This window comes from Oryctolagus cuniculus, chromosome 16, assembly GCF_051225735.1.
Source record: "Oryctolagus cuniculus isolate XC-2025 breed Fujian yellow rabbit chromosome 16, ASM5122573v1, whole genome shotgun sequence".
Taxonomy (NCBI): Eukaryota; Metazoa; Chordata; class Mammalia; order Lagomorpha; family Leporidae; genus Oryctolagus; species Oryctolagus cuniculus.
Window position 1 is genome coordinate 1140680 of NC_142882.1, and position 19321 is coordinate 1160000.

Sequence of the window (19321 nt, forward strand, 5' to 3'; positions counted from 1 at the left end):
AAACATCTGCCGACGGCTGCGGCTGGACCGGCCGACATGGCGGCGGCGCTGGCGCTGGCGCGGCTCGCGGCGGCCTCGCTGCTTTTCGCGGCCCAGGTGAGGCTGCGCCGGCCCTGACAGCCCCGCGGGCCGCGGCTGCTCTGCCCCGGCAGCCCCGGGCCCCGCGTGGCGCCGCGCTCCGCCCGCCCTGGGGCCGCCGCCTCCGGGACCCCGGTCCCCCCGCGTCCCCCGCCGCGGGGCCGGGGCCCTGCCGTGACCTTGCGGGGCTGTGCCGCTCCCGCCGCGGCCGTCCTCGCCCGCCGCGGCCTCTGGCCGGGTCCGCAGTCCCGCGTCCTCCCCACCCGCAGGCCCTGGATGGGTCCCGTGCGTCCGTCTCGGGGGTCTCCCCTGCCGCTGTGGCGCCCACCGCGCTCCGAGCCTCAGTTTCCCCCAGTGCGGCACGCGCGCCCCTGCCCCCAGGGCTGGCGGGAAGGCGTCCCCCGGTGCGGGGCAGCGCCCCGGGCCCCCCGGCCCCCGCGCCGGCGTTTGCTCGGTGACCTTGCATGGGGGGGTCGCACCCCTGCAGGCGCGGGAGGTTGCGGGGCGCGGACAGCCGCCGCGTCCCGGTTTGCGCGGCCCCAGGAGCGGGGTCCCTGGCGGCCGGCGACCCTCGCGGCCCGGCGCTTCGCCCCCACCCCCCGTCTCAGCGGGTGCCCGGAGGCCGAGCCGGCGCCCCGCGCGGGAGGCCCCTCGGGTGGGCGTGGGGCCGGGCCGGGGACTTTGTCCTGGGAGTCCCGGAGGCCGCGTCCGGCCCAGGAGAGCAGGCTCTGCTCCCGGGACGCCGCGGTGCGGGGTGCGGGGTGGAGTTAGGGCCGCTGCGGGGAGGCTGCCCCCGACACCCCCGCGCCCGCCTGCTCGCGGGCGGATGTAGGGGCCCCTCCCGGCTGCGCAGGCTGGAGCCCAGCGCCGCCCCCGGAGTGGGGGTCCCCTCTGCCCCCCTGCCCGGATCCGGGTCCCCTCCGCTCCCCCCCGCCTGGAGTTAGGGTCCCCTCTGCCCCCCCGCCCGGATCCGGGTCCCCTCCACTCCCCCCACCAGGAGTCGGGTCCCCTCCGCTCCCCCCCCCCCCGCCTGGAGTTAGGGTCCCCTCTGCCCCCCCACCCGGATCCGGGTCTCCTTTGCTTCCCCTGCCTGGAGTCAGGGTCCCCCCGACCCCCGCCCGGATCTGGGTCCTCTCTGCTCCCCCCACCAGGAGTCGGGGGTCCCCTCTGCCCCCCACCTGGGGTCAGGGTCCCTCTGCTCCCCCCCAGGAGTCAGGTCCCCTCTGACCCCCTGCCCGGAGTCGGGGTCCCCCCTGCCCCCCGCCCGGATCCGGGTCCCCTCTACTCCCCCCCAGGAGTCAGGTCCCCTCTGCCCCCCTGCCTGGATCCAGGTCCCTTCCACTCCCCCCGCCCGGATCCTGGTCCCCTCTGCTCCCCCACCTGGAGTCGGGTCCCCTCTGCCCCCGCTGGGCTCCCTGTGTCCGTCGGCCCCACCGCGGCTCTGGTGGTCTCTGAGCGGCCCCTGCAGAGCCCAGGGCGCCCTCAGGCCTGGCCCCCAGGACCCCGTTAGAGCGAGCGAGGGCGACGTCCTCCGTCCGCCCGCTGGGTGGCTCCCCAGGTGGCCACAGTGGCGGGGCTGGGCCAGGCTGGACTCTGGACCCCCCACGCGGGTGCAGGCCGAGCGCGGGCATCGCCCGTGGCTTCCCCGGCGGTAACCGGGAGCTGGAGCGGAGCAGCCGGGCCTTGAACCGGCGCCCGTGCGGGGTACTGGTGCCGGCCCAGCGGCAGGGGCCGGCTCTGGGCCGCGGGGCCTGCCCTCGCCCACCTCTGCTGTCCAGGGACGTGCCACCTGTGAGCAGGCGCAGGGCTGCTTCGGGCTGGACTCGGTCTCAAGGCAGACTGCTTCCCAGGGGCGGGGCGGGGCTCTGGACAGCGAGTGGACGCGTGGACACCAGGACCAGCCAGGGGCGGGGGACGGGGGGGCCTGGGAGGAGGGGCTCCGGCTCCTGGGGGGGCAGGGAAGCAGCTGCTCCGCTGGGCGCCCTGGGGACGGGCCCCGTGCGCCGCCTCCCTGCTGTGGACTTGCTTCCCTGAGCCGGCCGCGGTCCCACGTGTGCCACGCACCTGTCACGTGGGGTGAGCCCTCATGTGTCACGTGTGTTACACGGGGTGAGCCCTCACGTGTCACATGTGATACACGGGGTGAGCCCTCGCGTGCCACGTCTGTTATGGGTGAGCCGTCTTGTGTCACATGTGTTACGTGGGGTGAGCCCTCGCGTGCCACGTCTGTGTTATGGGTGAGCCCTCGCGTGTCACATGTGTCGCATGGGGTGAGCCCTCGCGTGTCACATGTGTTGCATGGGGTGAGCCCTCGCGTGTCACATGTGTCGCATGGGGTGAGCCCTCGCGTGTCTGCGTGGGGAGTGTGGCCGAGCCGCGCGTGGCGGCCTCTGGGTGCTGTTGCGTGGGTGAGGTGTCAGGGTCCCCGAGTCAGGGCGCCGGGCTGTGTGCGGCCTCCGTGCGCGTGGTGTGTTTGTCAGCCGCGTGGCTGTCGCCTGCGTGTTTCACGGCAAGTCTGGGGACACGGCTGTGTCCTGTCGGCGTGTGCAGCCCTGGGGGAGGAGCCCCACGGGAGCGGCGAGCCTTCGAGGTGGGCTGGGGTCTGACGTGCACCCCCAGGGGGCCCGGCCGTGCTGGCTGCGGCCTCCCAGACCCCCATCCGTGGGCCAGAGCAGCGGGACCCGGGCCTGGGCCTGTGAGACCCTCCGGGGGTGGCCGTGTGGGGGCGGGGGGCGCAGGGGGTCTCACTGCGGCCCCCAGGACGGTGCCGGTACCGCGGTCCAGCCACGTCTCCCTGTGAGCGCAGGCTCCGGGCCCAGCCTGCCCAGGGCTCCTCCCGGTCACCTGGGGCTCAGGGCCCCGGCAGCCGCACCCAGCCCTGCGGGGAGGTGTGAAGCCTGCGCCCAGCCCTGCGGGGAGGCGTGGAGCCCGCGCCCAGCCCTGCGGGGAGGCGTGGAGCCCGCGCCCAGCCCTGCGGGGAGGTGTGGAGCCGGCTCCGGGGTCGGGCAGGGGCTCTGCTAGCTGCTGGCAGCCCTGCACTTCGGCCCTTGGCCTGCCACTTCCTGTGTGGCTCTCGGTGGGGGGTGGGGGCCCACCCAGCGTCCTGCCCGGCCTCGCGGCGGGGTCTCTGCCCCGGCCTGCCGTGTGCCTGCTGGTGCCTCCCGCCGCATTGCCCGGGTGGGCCTGGCCCCGTGTGGCGAGGCGCAGGGCAGGGCTGCAGTGTGGTCCCCGCCCGCCCGCAGGTGGCCGGCGAGTACGGGATGCTGCGCGTGGTGTCCCAGACGGAGACGCCCAGGGGCAAGGACTACTGCGTCCTGTACAACCCGCAGTGGGCGGCCCTGCCGCACAGCCTGGGCAAGGCGGTGAGTGCGCGCAGGGGCGGGGGGGGGGGGCGGTGAGTGCGCGCGGGGGCGGGGGGGCGGTGAGTGCGCGCGGGGGCGGGGGGGCGGTGAGTGTGCGCGGGGGCCGGGGGGGCGGTGAGTGCGCGCGGGGGCGGGGGGGGGGCGGTGAGTGCGCGCGGGGGCGGGGGGGAGGCGGAGGGGCGGGGGTGTCGGGTGTGGAGGGGGCGCAGAGGTGGATCCCGGGTGCCGAGGGGTAGAGGGGCGGGGGTGCCGGCGGACGCTCCCTTTGCTCTTTGCCCTCTGGGCCAGCCCCCCCCCCCCCGCTGAGTGGTCCTCGCGCCCAGGCCCAGGCTCCTGCAGGGGGTGCCTTGCGCAGTGGGGGTGTACACGTGTCTGTGTGTGTGTGAGCACACACGTGTGTGCAAGGTCTGCAGTGCTGTGTTCCATGCGTGCGGCCATGCATGTCTGCACACGCGTGTGCTCCTTTGCGTCCATGCATGCGTGGTGTACATGCGTGTGCACCCAGCGGCCACTTCCCCTCTCCCGAGCCGCGAGCGAGGCCCCTGGGAGCCAGGGCTGTGCCTCCTCCGCTCTGGGCCCTGCGGGAGGTGCCTGCCCGCTCCCGCAGTCGCGAGGCCCCGCCGTGCGCAGTGCGGTGTGTCCGGACGGGGCCCCGGGACACGTGGGGCTGGGCCGAGGGAGGCCGGAGCGTGGGCTCCAGCAGGGCCCTGGGGGCTTCCCGGCAGTTCTTGGCTCCTGACGGCACCGGGGAGCCGCTGCCCGGGAGGGGGCCGGGGGACTGGAGCTCACTCTTGGGGACCCCCCCGCCCCCAGTCTCTCCTGCAGCTGCACAACTGGACGGGCTCCCTGCTCTGCTCGGCGGCCGACCTGCCCCCCGGCGGCTTCAGCGGCCGCCTCCCGCTGGTGGCCCGTGGCAACTGCACCTTCTACGAGAAAGTGCGGCTGGCGCAGGGCGGCGGGGCCCGCGGGCTGCTCGTCGTCAGCAGGGAGAAGCTGGTGCGCCGGGCTCCGGGCGGGGGGGGCAGGGGGCGCCGGGCTCCCGGGGGGGGCGGGGGGCTCCGGGCTGGGCTGACCCCTGCCCCTCTCCCGGCCAGGTGCCCCCCGGGGGCAACAAGACCCAGTACGAGGAGATCGGCATCCCCGTGGCCCTGCTCAGCCACAAGGACGCGCTGGACATCTTCGGGGTGGGCCGGGGTCCGGGCGGCGCGCGGGGGTCTTGCTGGCTGTGGGCGGCAGGGTCGGAGGCGGCCGTGGCCAGCCCCGGTTCTCCCCGCAGCGGGTCGGCAGTGCGGCGAGGGCGGGCAGGGTCGCAGGCGGCCGTGGCCAGCCCCGGTTCTCCCCGCAGCGGTTCGGCGGTGCAGCGAGGGCGGCGCTGTACGCCCCCAAGGAGCCGGTGCTGGACTACAACTTGGTCATCATCTTCATCATGGCCGTGGGCACCGTCGCCCTCGGGGGCTACTGGGCCGGGAGCCGGGACGTGAAGAGGTGAGGGTGGCGGGGGCGGGTCCCCGCGTGGCCGCCTCTGTCCGGGTGCCTCACCCGCGTCCCCGTGCGCCCCAAGAAGGTACCTGAAGCAGAAGCGCGACGAGGGCGCGGAGAAGCGCGAGGACGCGGCGGTGGACGTGACGCCCGTCATGATCTGCGTGTTCGTGTTCACCTGCTGCTCCATGCTCGTGCTGCTCTACTACTTCTACGACCAGCTCGGTGCGCGGGGCGGCGGGGCGGGGCGGGGGTGCGTGCTCGGGCCGGCGCGGTGCTGGGGGCGTGCGCTGTGTGTGCTCGGGGCGGGCGTGGTGTGTGCGCTCTGCGTGCTCGGGGTGGGGCGGGGCGGGGCTGTGCGCTGTGTGTGCGCAGGGCGGGGCCGGCGCGGTGCTGGGTGCGTGCGCTGTGCGTGCTCGGGGTGGGCGCGGTCCGTGAGTGCGAGGCGCGCGTGGGGAGTGGGGCCCCGGGGCGGGGCGGGCGCGGTGCTGGGTGCGTGCGTGGTGTGTGTGCTTTGCGTGCTGGGGGTGGGGTGGGCGTGGTGTGTGCGCTGTGCGTGCCCGGGGTGGGCGTGGTCTGTGAGTGCGAGGCGGGCGTGGGGGTGGGGCCCGGGGCGGGGCGGGCGCCCGCCGCCCCCGCCTCCCAGCCCGGCCTCCCTGCACCCCCAGTCTACGTCATCATCGGGATCTTCTGCCTGGCCTCGGCCACCGGCCTCTACAGCTGCCTGGCGCCCCTCGTCCGCAAGCTGCCCTTCTGCGCGTGCAGGTGAGGGCGAGGCCGGCGGCCCCGCGAGCGCCCACAGCCCCGGCCTGAGTCCCGTCGCCCCGCGGGCTGAGCGCCGCCCTCCCGCGCAGGGTGCCCTACCTGCACAAGCGCCCGCAGGCCCGCATGCTGCTCCTGGCACTGCTGTGCGTCGCCGTCAGCGTGGTGTGGGGCGTCTTCCGGAACGACGACCGGTGAGCGCGCCCCTCCCGCCCGCCCCGCCGTCCTCGGCTGCCCCCGGCCTGGGCTGCCCCGCACCGCCGCCCGCCCGTGTCATGTGAGCTCTGATGGGGATCTGGGCACAGTGCGGGCCCTGCCCGTGCCCGCCGGCCCCGCCGACACCCGATCCGGGGCCGGGACAGGGCCGAGCGCTGGCGCCACGCTGGAGGTGCCCCCCCCCCCGCCCCCGGCCACCGACACCATCTGGCGCGGGCCCGAGCCGAGCGGCGGCCAAGTGCCCTGGGCGGCTTTGACTGAAGATGTTGAGCGCCGTGCACGGAGGGGAAGCCGGGCCGTCGTGGGTGGGCCTCACCTTGCTAGCCACTGGGCCTGTGTCCCAGAGACACGCGGGCTTGGTAGCCAGGCGCCCAGCGGGGGGCGGGGCGGGGCGGGGCCCGCAGGCGGGAGGGGCGGGGCGGGGCGTCCCCCGGGCCCTGCCCCCACGCGGTCTGGGCCCCCAGCGGGCTCCCCCGCCCCAGGGCTGCCCGCGCTGCCTCTCGCCTGCAGCCTTGTGCGCGTGTGGGCGGCTGAGGTGGCGCTGCTGATGCGGCCCCGCCCGCGCCCCGGCAGGTGGGCCTGGGTGCTGCAGGACGCGCTGGGCATCGCCTTCTGCCTGTACATGCTGAGGACCATCCGCCTCCCCACGTTCAAGGTGCGCCCGGCCGCGTCCAGGGGACCAGCTGCCCCCCCCAGCCCCGGCCCCTCGCTGTCCTGCCCCGGGGCCCGGCCACTTCCCGCTCGGTCCCAGCGAGGTCTCCGACGACCCGGGAGGGGGCGCGGAGCTGGGGGGAGGGGCGGCGGGGGCGGGGCCTCCGTCAGCGCCCCGCCCCGCCCACAGTCCTGCACGCTGCTGCTGCTGGTGCTCTTCCTCTACGACGTCTTCTTCGTCTTCGTCACCCCCTTCCTGACCAAGGTGCGCCCGCGCCCGACCCCCGCGCCCGGGCCCTGACCCCTGCACCCGGGCCCTGACCCCCGCGCCCGGGCCCTGACCCCTCCATGGGCCCTGACATCCCCCGCGCCCGGGCCCTGACCCCTCCATGGGCCCTGACATCCCCTGCACCCGGGCCCTGACCCCCCCCCACGGGCCCTGACGCCCCCACGGGCCCTGACCCCTCTGTGGGCCCTGACCCCCCATGCCCTGACACCCCCCACGGGCCCTGACCCCCCCACGGGCCCTGACCCCCCCCCCCCGCCCGGGCCCTGACCCCCACGCCCGGGCCCTGACGCCCCCACGGGCCCTGACCCCTCTATGGGCCCTGACCCCCCCACGGGCCCTGGCCCCCCGTGAGCGCTGCCCCCACGCCCGGGCCCTGACGCCCGTTCTGCACAGAGCGGGAACAGCATCATGGTGGAAGTGGCCACGGGGCCTGCGGACTCGGCCACGCACGAGAAGGTGCGTGTCCGGGCCGGGCTGCGGTGGGGGCGGGCGCCTGGCTGCCCAGAGGGGGCTCCTGCAGCCCTCGCCCCTCCGCTCTGCCGTCCCGCAGCTGCCCATGGTCCTGAAGGTGCCCCGGCTCAACGCCTCGCCGCTGGCGCTGTGTGACCGGCCCTTCTCCCTGCTGGGCTTCGGGGACATCCTGGTGCCAGGTACTGAGGCGGCGCCGCCCGGGCCCTCGCGGTCGGAGGTCTTCGGAGTGGCGGGGGAGGGGCCGGCCGGGCGAGGGGGGCGTGGGCGTGGGCGTGCTGGCCCCGAGCAGGCCACGCCCGCGCGGCTGCCTGGCTGCGCCTGGCCGGGGCTGGGGGGCGGAGCTCCGCCCACGCCCCGCCCCACACCTGCCTGCCGCGGGGCCCCCGCCCGCCGTCTCCCCCCAGGGCTGCTGGTCGCCTACTGCCACAGGTTCGACATCCAGGCGCAGGCTTCCAGGGTCTACTTCGTGGCCTGCACCATCGGTGGGTCCCGCCCCGCCCCGGGGTGCCGCCCCTGTCCCCGGGGTGCCCCCTCCGTCCCCAGGGTGCCCCCTCCATCCCCGGGGTGCCCCCCTCCGTCCCTGTGGTGCCCCTCTCCGTCCCCGGGTGCCCCCTCCGTCCCCGGGGTGCCCCCCCTCCGTCCCTGTGGTGCCCCTCTCCATCCCCGGGGTGCCCCCCTCCGTCCCTGTGGTGCCGCCTCCGTCCCCGGGGTGCCCCCCTCTGTCCCCAGGGTGCCCCCCTCTGTCCCCAGGGTGCCCCTCTCCGTCCCCGGGGTGCCCCCTCCGTCCCCAGGGTGCCCCCCTCCGTCCCCAGGGTGCCCCCCTCCGTCCCCGGGGTGCCCTCTCCGTCCCCGGGGTGCCCCCTCCGTCCCCGGGTGCCCCCTCCATCCCTGCAGTGCCCCCCTCTGTCCCTGGGGTGCCCCCTCCATCCCTGCAGTGCCCCCTCCATCCCCGGGGTGCCCCCTCCGTCCCCGGGGTGGACCTTTGGCCCCGGGCTCCGCCGAGTTGCCACAAAGCCGTGTCCTGAGAGGTGCGGCCGCCGCGGGCCGGTTGGGGAGGCCGCGGCCCGGCCGGTGACCGGTGACCGCCGTCTCCGCAGCCTACGGCGTGGGCCTCCTGCTGACGTTCCTGGCGCTGGCGCTGATGCGGCGCGGCCAGCCGGCGCTCCTCTACCTGGTGCCCTGCACGCTGGGCACGAGCTGCGCCGTGGCGCTCTGGCGCCGGGAGATGGGCGCCTTCTGGAGCGGCAGCGGCTTTGCGGTGAATACCGGTTCGCTGTGACTGCAGGGGGGTCCCGGCGCCGGCCCGCGTGGGTTCCCCCCCATCCCTCCCCCTCCCCCCCATCCTCCCCCTCCCTCCCCCCTCCCCGCACCGTCACGCTCCCGCCGCCGCCCGGGGCCCCTCCGCCGCGCCCCGCCTCCTCCCCAGCCCAGTCCCTAGCATGACTGCAGGGGGGTCCCGGCGCCGGCCCGCGTGGGTTCCCCCCTCCCTCCCCCTCCCCCCCCATCCTCCCCCTCCCTCCCCCCTCCCCCCCTCCCCGGCACCGTCACGCTCCCGCCGCCGCCCGGGGCCCCTCCGCCGCGCCCCGCCTCCTCCCCAGCCCAGTCCCTAGCATGACTGCAGGGGGGTCCCGGCGCCGGCCCGCGTGGGTTCCCCCCCTCCCTCCCCCTCCCCCCCCATCCTCCCCCTCCCTCTCCCCCTCCCCGGCACCGTCACGCTCCCGCCGCCGCCCGGGGCCCCTCTGCCGCGCCCCGCCTCCTCCCCAGCCCAGTCTCTAGCATGACTGCAGGGGGGTCCCGGCGCCGGCCCGCGTGGGGTTCCCTCCCTCCTCCCTCCCTCCCTCCCCAGCACCGTCACGCTCCCGCCGCCGCCCAGGGCCCCTCCGCCGCGCCCCGCCTCCTCCCCAGCCCAGTCCCTAGCATGACTGCAGGGGGGTCCCGGCGCCGGCCCGCGTGGGTTCTCCCCCCCTCCCCCCTCCCTCCCCCCCTCCCCGGCACCGTCACGCTCCCGCCGCCGCCCGGGGTCCCTCCGCCGCGCCCCGCCTCCTCCCCAGCCCAGTCCCTAGCACCCGTCTGGCGTGGCCGCAGGGCCGGCCCCAGCGGGCGGGGGGTGGGGGGCGCTCCAGAGACCGGAGGCCCCTCGGGTGCAGAGCCCAGTGCAGGAGGGTGTGGGGCCGTGGGCGGGTCCCTCGGGGCCGCCCGCGCAGGAGGCAGCCGCGGCCCCAGACCCTGCCCTGTCGCCGCTTCAGGCGACCCTGGCCCCGGGTTCTGAGGTTCCCGGACCCCGGGAGGAGCAGCGCCGCCGCCGCCGGGGGGGGGGGGGGGCTTCCTTCCCTCCTTTCTGGGGGCGTCTGGAGACGCAGAGAGGTGGTCCGTCTGCCGGGTCCAGCCTTGGCGGAGGCAGAATCGGGGCTCCCCGCAGGTGCAGGGCCCGGGTGCGTGCGGAGGGAGCCGGACCGGAAGTGGCACCCGCGTGGGATGCCGGCGGCTCCACCCGCTGCGACCGCGACGCCGGCCCGCGCGCGCGCTTAGTCCTGGGAGACCCCGGCCGGCCTCCCCGGCGCGGGCGCGCTCCGCCCCCCTCCGCCCCCGGCTCACGGGGCTCCTCTCCCTGCAGAAGGACCTCCCTCCGACTCCGTGGGCCGCCACGCCCACCGACGGCCCCCAGCCTCCCAAGGACCCGCAGCCTCCACGTGAGGACGTGGCCAGCCCCGCCCTGCCCGCCGCGCAGCCCCCTGAGCCGGCAGTGCCCGAGGAGGCCGGGGCCGGGGCCCCTGCCCGCGAGCCCGGCAGCCCCCGCAGCCCCACGGGCGCGGACGAGGCCCGGAGCAGCACCTCTGCCTAGGGCGGGGCAGGCAGGACTCGGCCGCAAAGCCGTCTACACCCGCGGGAGGCGGAGACGGCGCGGCCAGCGCACGGACCAAGACCTGCGCCGGGCGCCCTCCCCCACATGGTGCTCAGCCCCCGGCCAGGTGTCCGCCTCCCGCCCCGCCCCGCCCCCGCCAGTGACGCCGCCGGCCGCCCCCTGCGCCGCAGCCTCGCCGCGGTCCGGGCACAGGACCGGGCGGTGCGGCCACGTTTGGTGCTTCCTCGGCTGCTGCCCGCGAGGCGCAGGGCCCGGAGGGATCCCGGTGTCCGCCCCGGTGGTCCAGACGCCGGGGCCTCGGTCGCCGGCTGCCCACCCTGCTGGGGCCGGGCTCCGAGGACGGCCTGTGGGGGTCACAGACGAGGCTGCGCCCCGGCCGGCTCCTCTCGGGGGCCCGGGGGGTGCCAGCCGCGCGCCGGGGAGGTGTAATAAAAGGTCACGGCTGAACGTGTGGTGGTGTCGCCTGGTGGGGCGGGCCGCTCGGCCTCTCCGTGCACTCCCGACCGCCACCCACCGGCAGGAGCGCGGGGTGTGGGGGCCGGCGTGGCGTCCTCTACCTCACCGGCTCTCGGGGCCCGGGTCAGACGGCACCTGGTCAGAGACGCGCGGGTCCGCTCCACGCGCCCGCGGGACACGGAGACGCCGGTCCCAGACGCGCCCGCCCTGCACGCCGAGGCCAGCATCCCTGCGTGGGCGGCCGGGCCGGAAGCGGCAGCGGGGACGCCGAGGTCTGCGCCTTACTCGAAGCCATTTTCCACTCCGCTGCGGGGCGGGCATTGTGGCCCCGTGTTGGGGCCGGGCCGGGCCGGGGCTCGGCGGCGCTGTGCCCCCGGCGGGCCCGGCCTGTGTCTGCCTCTGTTGGATCTGAGAATTAAATGTAGCTTTTGATACTCGGCCTGCTCTCCTGTGCCTGGGGGTGGGCGCAGGGCCGGGTGGAAGGAACGGAGAGCCCGGCCGGCGTTTCTGCGAGCGGGGGCCCCGCGTGGCGGCCGCGCCCTGCCAGCTCCCGTGGCTGACCCTGCGGTCGTGAAATCCCCAAGGGGGCGGCCGTGCCGTGGGGGGGGGGCACGACCACCTGTGGCTGCCGCTCCTGGCCGTGGCCGCCCGCTGGCGGAGTCCCAGGTGTCCGTGGCAGGAGACGGCGTCTCGCCGTCCTTGCACAGCCCCTGGGAGTCCGTGATGGCCTCGTCCCAACCTGGTCACCTCCCGAAGGCCCTCAGTGGGCAAAGACGGGCCTGGAGCGCCCTCCTGGGCCGACCCGCTGGGGGCTGACCGTGGCACAGCCGCCACCCCGTGTCCGAGCATCCCGGCCGCTCTGCTCCCAGCGCGACCCCAGCTAACGCACCTGGGAAGGCGGCGGTGACGGCCCAAGCACGGGGCCCTGCCACCCACGGGGGAGACCGGATGGGGCTCCTGGCTCCTGGCTTTGGCCTGGCCCAGCCCTGGCTGTTGAGGCCACAGGGAGTGAACCATCAGTGGCTGGAAGATTCTCTCTCTCCATCCCCCTCTCTGCTTAACAAATACATCAATTTTTAAAAAGATTTATTATTTGAAAGAGAAAGGGAGAGAGAGCTCTTCTGCCTACAGGTTCGCTCCCCAAATGGCCGCAATGGCCAGGGCTGGGCCAGGGCTGGGCCAGGGGCTTCCTCCGGGTCTCCCCCTGCCTGCAGGGCTAACGCACTCGGGCCGTCAGCCACTGCCTCCCCGGGTGCAGTAGCCGGCGGCCGGACTAGAAGTGGAGCAGCCGGGACTCGAACCGGTGCCCCAGGGAAGTCGGCACGGCAGGTGGCAGCTCTGCCCACTCTGCCGCAGATGCGGCTCCAATCAATCAATCTGTGACCAAAAAACAAGACCCTGCTTTGCCAGCCGCTGTGTGGACCCAGGCCACGGCAGGGCTGGGCGGGAGCTTTCCCCTCGCCGACCCCTGACCGTGGACGCGGGGTGGTGGGTGGCTGAGGGGCAGTGGGCACCAGCCAGGACCCCCTTGTTGGACAGGAAGCCCCCGTGCACAAGGTGCCAGCGGGAAGGGGCAGTGAAGCCGGTTTGGGGTCCTGGCCCCTCTGCTCCCCCCGCCCCCGGCGCCCCAGGTCTCCGCACACAGAGCCGCTCTGCCCAGAAGCCCGAGACGGACCCAGTCCCGGCCCCGCGTCCCAGCCGGGTGGTCGCTCGGCCTCTGCGGCCTGGGATGGGGCCTGGACATGGCCAGGTCAGGCGCTCAGAACGGCTCCTCACCACTGACGCCGCCCCCGCCCCCGGGCCATCGAGCTGGGCCCTGGGGTCCCCACAGCTGCCAGTGGGCCCGGCCTCTGGGAGGGTGGGGGCCTGGGGCGGGGAGCGCTGGCGCCAGGTTCTGTCCTGGCCCACGCAGGAGCCCAGCCCTGAGTCTCGGAGTTGGACTCAGCAGGAGAACCTCGGGGGTCTCTCGGGGCCTCTCAGGGCCTCTCGGGGCCTCTCGGGGTCTCAGGGGTCTCTTGGGGCCTCTTGGGGGTATCTCGGGGTCTCTCGGGGCCTCTCGGGGGTCTCTCGGGGTCTCGGGGGTCTCAGGGGTCTCTCGGGGTCTCTCGGGGCCTCTCGGGGTCTCTCGGGTCTCTCGGGGTCTCAGGGGTCTCTCGGGGCCTCTCGGGGTCTCTCGGGTCTCTCGGGGTCTCTGGGGGTCTCTGGGGGTCTCTCGGGGTCTCTCGGGGTCTCTGGGGTCTCGGGGTCTCTCGGGGCCTCTCAGGGTCTCTCGGGGCCTCTCGGGGTCTCTGGGGGTCTCTCGGGGCCTCTCAGGGTCTCTCGGGGCCTCTCGGGGGTCTCTCGGGGTCTCTCGGGGTCTCTGGGGGCCTCTCGGGGGTCTCTCGGGCCTCTCGGGGTCTCTCGGGGCCTCTCGGGGGTCTCTCGGGGTCTCTCGGGGTCTCTGGGGGCCTCTTGGGTCTCTCGGGGTCTCTCGGGGTCTCTCGGTGGTCTCTCGGTGGTCTCTCGGGGTCTCGGGGGCCTCTCGGGGGCCTCTCGGGGCCTCTCGGTGGTCTCTCGGGGTCTCGGGGGCCTCTCGGGGGCCTCTCGGGGCCTCTCGGGGTCTCTCGGGGTCTCTTGGGGGCCTCTCGGGGGTCTTACTGAAGCCAGGCAGGGCTGACTCCTCACCCCCCATGACCCTGCCATCCGGCTACCACCTACCTGCCCACCAGCCCACCTGCCCACCTGCCCACTCGTCCACCCATCCACCTGCCCATCCATCTGTCCTTCCACCCACCCACCTACCATCTACCTGCGCACCTGTCCTCCCGCCCACCTGTCTACCCGTCCACCTGTCCATCCACCCATCCTTCTGTCCATCCACCATCTGCCCACCTACCCACTCCTCTCCCATCCCTCACCCATCTCCCGCCCTCCCGTCCAGCCACCCACCTGTCTGCCGGCCACCTGTCCACCCCCCACCCAGTCAGCGCCTGCTGTGTGCCGGGAACTCCTCTGGGGACCGGGGACAGGTGTGTGGCCCAGGGGCTGGGCCTGGTGAGGACAGACAGGGCCTGGGTCAGCGCCCGAGCTCTGGCCCGCCCCGGAAGTCCCCCCTCTGTCTCAGGGGCACAGGGAGGCTCTCCCCGCAGGGCGAGGCTGCGCTGAGCCCCAGGACTGGGGTGGGGGTTCTGGAGCTCAGCCAGAGAGGGGCAGGGGTCTCAGGGAGTCGGGGCTCAGTGCCCCCGCCCCGGGCACAGAACAAGCCAGGCAGGGGTCAGCGAGGGCAGCCCCCAGGGCTGTGGGGCTCCCCAGAGGTTAGAACCCTTCCCTGGGCACGGCAGGGGCCGCGTGGGGACAGGGAAGGGGGCCCCAGGGCCCCTCCCCCGCAGGAGCCCCCGCCGAAGGCACCAACGGGTCGGCGCCCACGGTGGTGACCCGGGCTGGCCCCTGAGAGAAGCCCCCTGCAGACGAGGCGGTGGCTGCGACGCGGGAGGGCGGGCTGGGGGCCGTGGACGTCGTGTCCGCGGCGAGGTCAGCCCGCGCGAGCCGTGGGGGACAGAGGGGAGGGCGGGAGTGAGCGCGCGGGGGAGCTGGGATGCGGACTTGGAGCTCCCGAATGCCAAGTCCACAAACCCCTGCCGGGGGGCGTGCCCGGAGCAGCCCCGCCCCCGCGGAGGCCCCGCCCTTCCTCGGGTCCTGGCTCGGGCTGGGTTGCGGACGCGGTGCAGCGTCGTCTCCCGGAACGCGGTGAGTCGGGGTCGCCCTGCGCGCTGCGCCTCGCCAGGACCCGGGGCTGTGCGGACGCCGCCGGGGCCCCGTGCAGGACCCCACAGTTTCCCAGGCTGCCCCCCAGACTGTGCCAAAACCAGACCGCCGTCCTGGACCTCGCCCACGGCTGGGGAGGGGCGTCCTGACGGGTGCCCAGGACAGACCCGGGGGACTGAGGCTGGGGTCGTGGGGGGAGGGGGCGATGCGCTCGGGCAGGGGTCTGGGGCGGTCCCCTGTGGAGTGGACGCCCGTTTCAGTCTCTGAGACACTGGGGGTGGGAAGGCCCGGGCTCCGGGGGTCCCAGGGTGTGGGGAAGGGGTCGCGTGGAAGGCCACTGCTCCGGCGTCAGTGGGTCACCCTTGTGGGCCAGGACCCTGTGTCACCCCCCCCAGCACGTCGGCCATGGCCCTGGGGGTCTGAGAGACGGAGGCGTGATGGTGTGTGTCAGTGCGTGTGAGACCGCGTGTCTCGGGGTGTAGTCGTGCCTGGCGTCCCAGCTAGAGGCTGAATGGCCGTGGCACTGAGTGGCCGGGCAGGTGGCTCCATCCGCGCTCCGGCCGCACATCCTGACGCTCGGGGGCGGGGGGACGCCCGAGGGGGGCCCCCGGCAGCGGTGTTGGGGCTGCCTCTGGGGACGCCCAGTCCTGCGGGGAGCAGGGCTGGGGGCTCTCGGGCCTGGGGGCGTCGCTGTCCTCTCCCGGGAGGTGTGGGCGTTAGCGGGCGCTGACCGCCACCCCTTCGCCCCCAGCCTCTGGGCCAGGGTCTCTCCTGCCTCACCGCGGGGGCCGTGCAGGAAAAGCCACCGGGACTCTAAGGGTTGGGTTTGTGCGAGAGGGACAGGGAGCCCGCCCAGCCCCCACCTCGTCATCTGCCAGGTGAGGTGGGGGTGCAGGGGTGGGGGCGGAGCTGCGCCCCACCGGCAGAAGCCCCCGCACCCCGCCAGGCTCCCCTCTGGTGGGCGCTGGGCTGTGTGGCAGTAACTGGAGATCCCAGGACAGCGCAATGACGCAGGGACTGTCCCCACCGTGAGGAACCCCGTCCATCGGGCCCGGCTCCTTAGGGGGCTGCACCTGCTCTGGGTGGGGGGCCGAGGGCCCACACTGCACCCAGAGCCCAGCCCGGGGGCTCCATGGGGTCCAGGGGCACACGGAGGACAGGGCACCCCTCCTCTGAGACCCCCACAAGCACTCGTTTTATACGGCCCAAGGGTGGGCGGTGGGCAGGCTGCGGCCAGCGCCTGTCCCCACCCGCCACAGCTGAGCCCCTTCTCCCGAGGCTGGGCGGGTGGGGAGGGGGCTGCCCAGGTGCCCCCACACACACACCGAGAGGTCTCTTCCCACGGAGACCCAACAAAAAGCCCCGGGACAAAGAGGGAGGAGGGAGCCGGAGCCGATTAGGTTCCCTGTGTTTTGCTGAGCGATTTATGGGGGGGGGTCTGGCCCCGCTCCATTTGAGTGGGCCAAGCAGAGGCGGATGGGGAGGAATGAGGGGGCAACGGAGAGACGCGGACGACGCCGACTGCTCAGCCCCCTGCCCATGCCCACCCTGGCAAGGGCCTGGGCCCCCGCCACCCAGCGGGAGACCCGGATGCAGCTCCTGGCTCCAGCCCTGCCATTGTGGCCGTTTGGGGGGAGTGACCAGAGGAAGCTCTCTCTGTCCGCGTCTCTCAACTTAATTAATTACAAAGCCACTGCTTGGGTCTGGACCCAGCCCCCCCGACCCCCCACCCCGGGCTCCACCATCGGCCACAGGACCTTGGCCAAAGCCTGGCTCCGGCCACAACGGAGCCGCGCAGCCAAAGCCGGGAGCTGAGACCTCTCTCTCCTTCCCGTTGTAGCAAAAAGCTGACCTGGGCAGATCCGGCGATACAGCGGGGCCCAGGGCCTGGAGAAGCCGGCGGGCCCTTGTTACAAGCTATCCGCCACACCCATCACCTCTCCAGCCCCGCACCTGGGGCACTGGGCGTTGGGGCCGGGCGGGGTGCTCTCCTGAGGGTGCCTGGGGTGGACGGGGCGGGCGGAACGGCCTCCCTCCCGTGCCCGTGGGCGGGGGGTTGCAGATCCCCCCACGGGGCCCCCACCCAGGGCCGAGACGAGAGCAGGGTAGGAGCTTCTGGTCCCTTCTGCTCTGAGCTGGGAGCCAGTGGCCCCGGCCCTGCCCGCGACAGGGGAGCGTGTGGAGGACCGGGACACGGTTCAGACGCCCCCCGGTGTCCTGGGACCCCCCCGCTCCTCTCGGTCAGAACACAGCGGGGAGAGCCCCGGGGACACAAATGTTCTTTTATTTGCTTGAGAGGCAGAGCCGGGCGGAGCGGGTGGCGGCCCCAGGCCTGCGCCCGCCTGCCCACCCCACCCGGGCTGGGGCTCCCTCGGCTTCTGGCAGGTGCCGCGGTGGCACCAAGGACACACTGGCCCCAACCCCACTGTGCTGGCATCGCCAGGGGTTGGACACAGCTCACGTCTGCTCGGGCTCTGCTGTCCTGCGGGGGCCCCAGACCCCAGACAGCGAGGGGAGTGGTCGACCAGATGTCCCAGTGTCGTGGGCCTTTGGTGCTTTTCCCACGTCTCAGTCCTGGGGTCCAGGCTCACCTCAGCTTCCTGCTGGTGCATGCTGGGAGCCAGAGACCCGGATGGCGCTGCTGGCCCCCGGCTTCAGCCTGGCCCAGCCTCCGCTGTTGCACGCAGACCCCAGAGACTCAGGACCAGTGGTTAGTGGCTGCGGCTGCACCGCCACACGGGGCCGGGGCTGGGGCATCCACGCTGGTGGCTCACGGCTCCGTGGCCCCGCGTCTTTGTCTTTTCTTCCTAGTACGGGTGTGTGTGTGTGTGTGTGTGTGTGTGTGTGTGTGCAGATCTGCAATCCGGCCTTGACCGGGCCACTCCTGCCGGTCAGCAGGTGTGGCGTCCGTTCCCTTAGTGGTCCCGGGCACTCCCAGATGCCGGCGAAAACCGGTCTGCCCGCACACACTCCTCCCCGGGGGGCTCCGAGCTCGGGGTCGCCTGCCTCACCCTGCCTGCGTGTCATTCTCTCCCACCGCCGATCTGTGCAGAAGATCAGGGTACAGAACATTCTAGAAGATGTTTTGCAGTCGGGATCAACGGTGGGAAGGGCCTTCCGGACCTTTGTCTTTTTTTTTTTTCCCCTTTCTTTGTAAATTTGAGAGACACAGACAGACTCCTCCCAGCACCCCGACACTGGCCAGGTAGCAGGTGGCCGTGCAGGGCCCGCCCCCGGCCCCACCCACCGCGGGCCAGGGACGCCCCGCCTCCCCGAGTGACAAAAATGTCTTTGGGGGTGGGCATCAAGAGGCCACCTGGGGACACGCAGATCCCGGGAGGCGGCTCGGGCCCCGCCCCCCACAAGGTGGCCCCCGAGGGAGTTCTGGCGTCTGGGAGTGGCCAGCGGGTGGGGCCCTCTCTGTCTTTCAAATACAGAAATGAAATGAAATGTCTGCAGTTAGCCCGGGGACAGCTGTGTTTGGGCCGATGTCTCTGGTTGTGCAAACAACGGGGTGGTGACGTCACAGGACGCCATTAGCTCAGGGAGGGGCAGGCTTCCCAGGGGAGGCCGTGGGGGCGGAGGGAGAGGGGCAGGGAGGCCGCTGGCTGGGCAGGACACAGCCAGCCTCCAGGCCAGCTAGGGAGGCGTGGGTGCCCGGCAGCAGAGGGAGGGTCCCAGGCAGGCTCCGGGGCGTCGGGCGCGGCCTGTTGGCACGCTCGTCTCGGGGCTGCGGGCACGGCCATCACCGCCGGCTGCCCCTGGGGAGCCCCACTCAGGCCTCCGGTCCGGTGTCCGGCCCCACGCCCCCTGCGCCCACCTGGTCTGCTCCCTCGGGCCGCCAGCGGTCATTTGCGCCTCCTGCGGGGACCAGAGTGGGCACAGGAGCCCCACTGCGCGGGGGGGAGGCCCGGACCGCGGCGAGGGCGTAGCACTAGGGGGGCCACGGGACTCGCGGTTCCGAAGAACCCCGGCCTGCTGCCGGCAGGTGCAACCTCTTAGACCAACCACCGTTAGGGATGCAAGGGCCGGTGCTGTGATTGGAGGGTGTGTGGACCAATCACTGAAGGGGAGGGGTGGGTACTGTGATTGCAGGGTGTGTGGACCACTCAATCAAGGGAGAGAGGGGCGGGTACTGTGTTGGAGGGTGTGTGGACCAATCACTGAAGGGGAGGGGTGGGTACTGTGATTGGAGGGTGTATGTACCAATCACTGAAGGCAGAGAGGGGGGTACTGTGATTGGAGGGTGTGTGGACCAATCACTGAAGGGGAGGGGTGGGTACTGTGATTGCAGGGTGTGTGGACCAATCACTGAAGGGGAGGGGTGGGTACTGTGATTGCAGGGTGTGTGGACCAATCACTGAAGGGGAGGGGCGGGTACTGTGATTGGAGGGTGTATGGACCAATCACTGAAGGCAGAGAGGCGGGTACTGTGATTGGAGGGTGTGTGGACCAATCACTGAAGGGAGAGAGGCGGGTACTGTGATTGCAGGGTGTGTGGACCAATCACTGAAGGGGAGGGGTGGGTACTGTGATTGCAGGGTGTGTGGACCAATCACTGAAGGGGAGGGGTGGGTACTGTGATTGCAGGGTGTGTGGACCAATCACTGAAGGGAGAGAGGCGGGTACTGTGATTGGAGGGTGTGTGGACCAATCACTGAAGGCAGAGAGGCGGGTACTGTGATTGGAGGGTGTATGGACCAATCACTGAAGGCAGAGAGGCGGGTACTGTGATTGGAGGGTGTGTGGACCAATCACTGAAGGGAGAGAGGCGGGTACTGTGATTGGAGGGTGTGTGGACCAATCACTGAAGGGAGAGAGGCGGGTACTGTGATTGCAGGGTGTGTGGACCAATCACTGAAGGGGAGGGGTGGGTACTGTGATTGCAGGGTGTGTGGACCACTCAATCAAGGGAGAGAGGGGCGGGTACTGTGATTGGAGGGTGTGTGG

The 19321-nt window shown here is 73.4% G+C and overlaps 2 protein-coding genes across 6 annotated transcripts in view; both read left to right on the forward strand.

Annotated features, from left to right (window-relative positions):
- Positions 1-24: 24 nt before the first annotated feature.
- On the forward strand, positions 25-10616 carry SPPL2B (signal peptide peptidase like 2B). Of its 5 annotated transcripts, none has more exons than XM_089315266.1 (15): positions 25-96; positions 3321-3440; positions 4254-4436; positions 4535-4624; positions 4786-4925; positions 5005-5144; positions 5588-5684; positions 5774-5875; positions 6471-6552; positions 6739-6813; positions 7231-7293; positions 7388-7487; positions 7713-7790; positions 8406-8566; positions 9923-10616. In XM_089315266.1, the coding sequence occupies exons 1-15, from the start codon at positions 37-39 to the stop codon at positions 10148-10150; spliced, it is 1719 nt and encodes a 572-aa protein (XP_089171392.1). In that variant the 5' UTR covers positions 25-36; the 3' UTR covers positions 10151-10616. The 5 variants fall into 5 exon arrangements, with proteins under 5 accessions (XP_089171392.1, XP_089171391.1, XP_089171393.1 ...); XM_089315265.1 differs by having other exon boundaries at positions 37-96; positions 5002-5144; XM_089315267.1 differs by having other exon boundaries at positions 37-96; positions 5002-5144; positions 8406-8576; positions 9923-10145.
- A 3686-nt stretch (positions 10617-14302) lies between these two features.
- Positions 14303-19321, forward strand: part of TMPRSS9 (transmembrane serine protease 9) — a 19410-nt gene continuing 14391 nt past the window's right edge. The window contains 1 exon segment of the mRNA XM_089316292.1: positions 14303-14353. The gene's annotated coding sequence lies outside the window, so the exon portion shown is untranslated.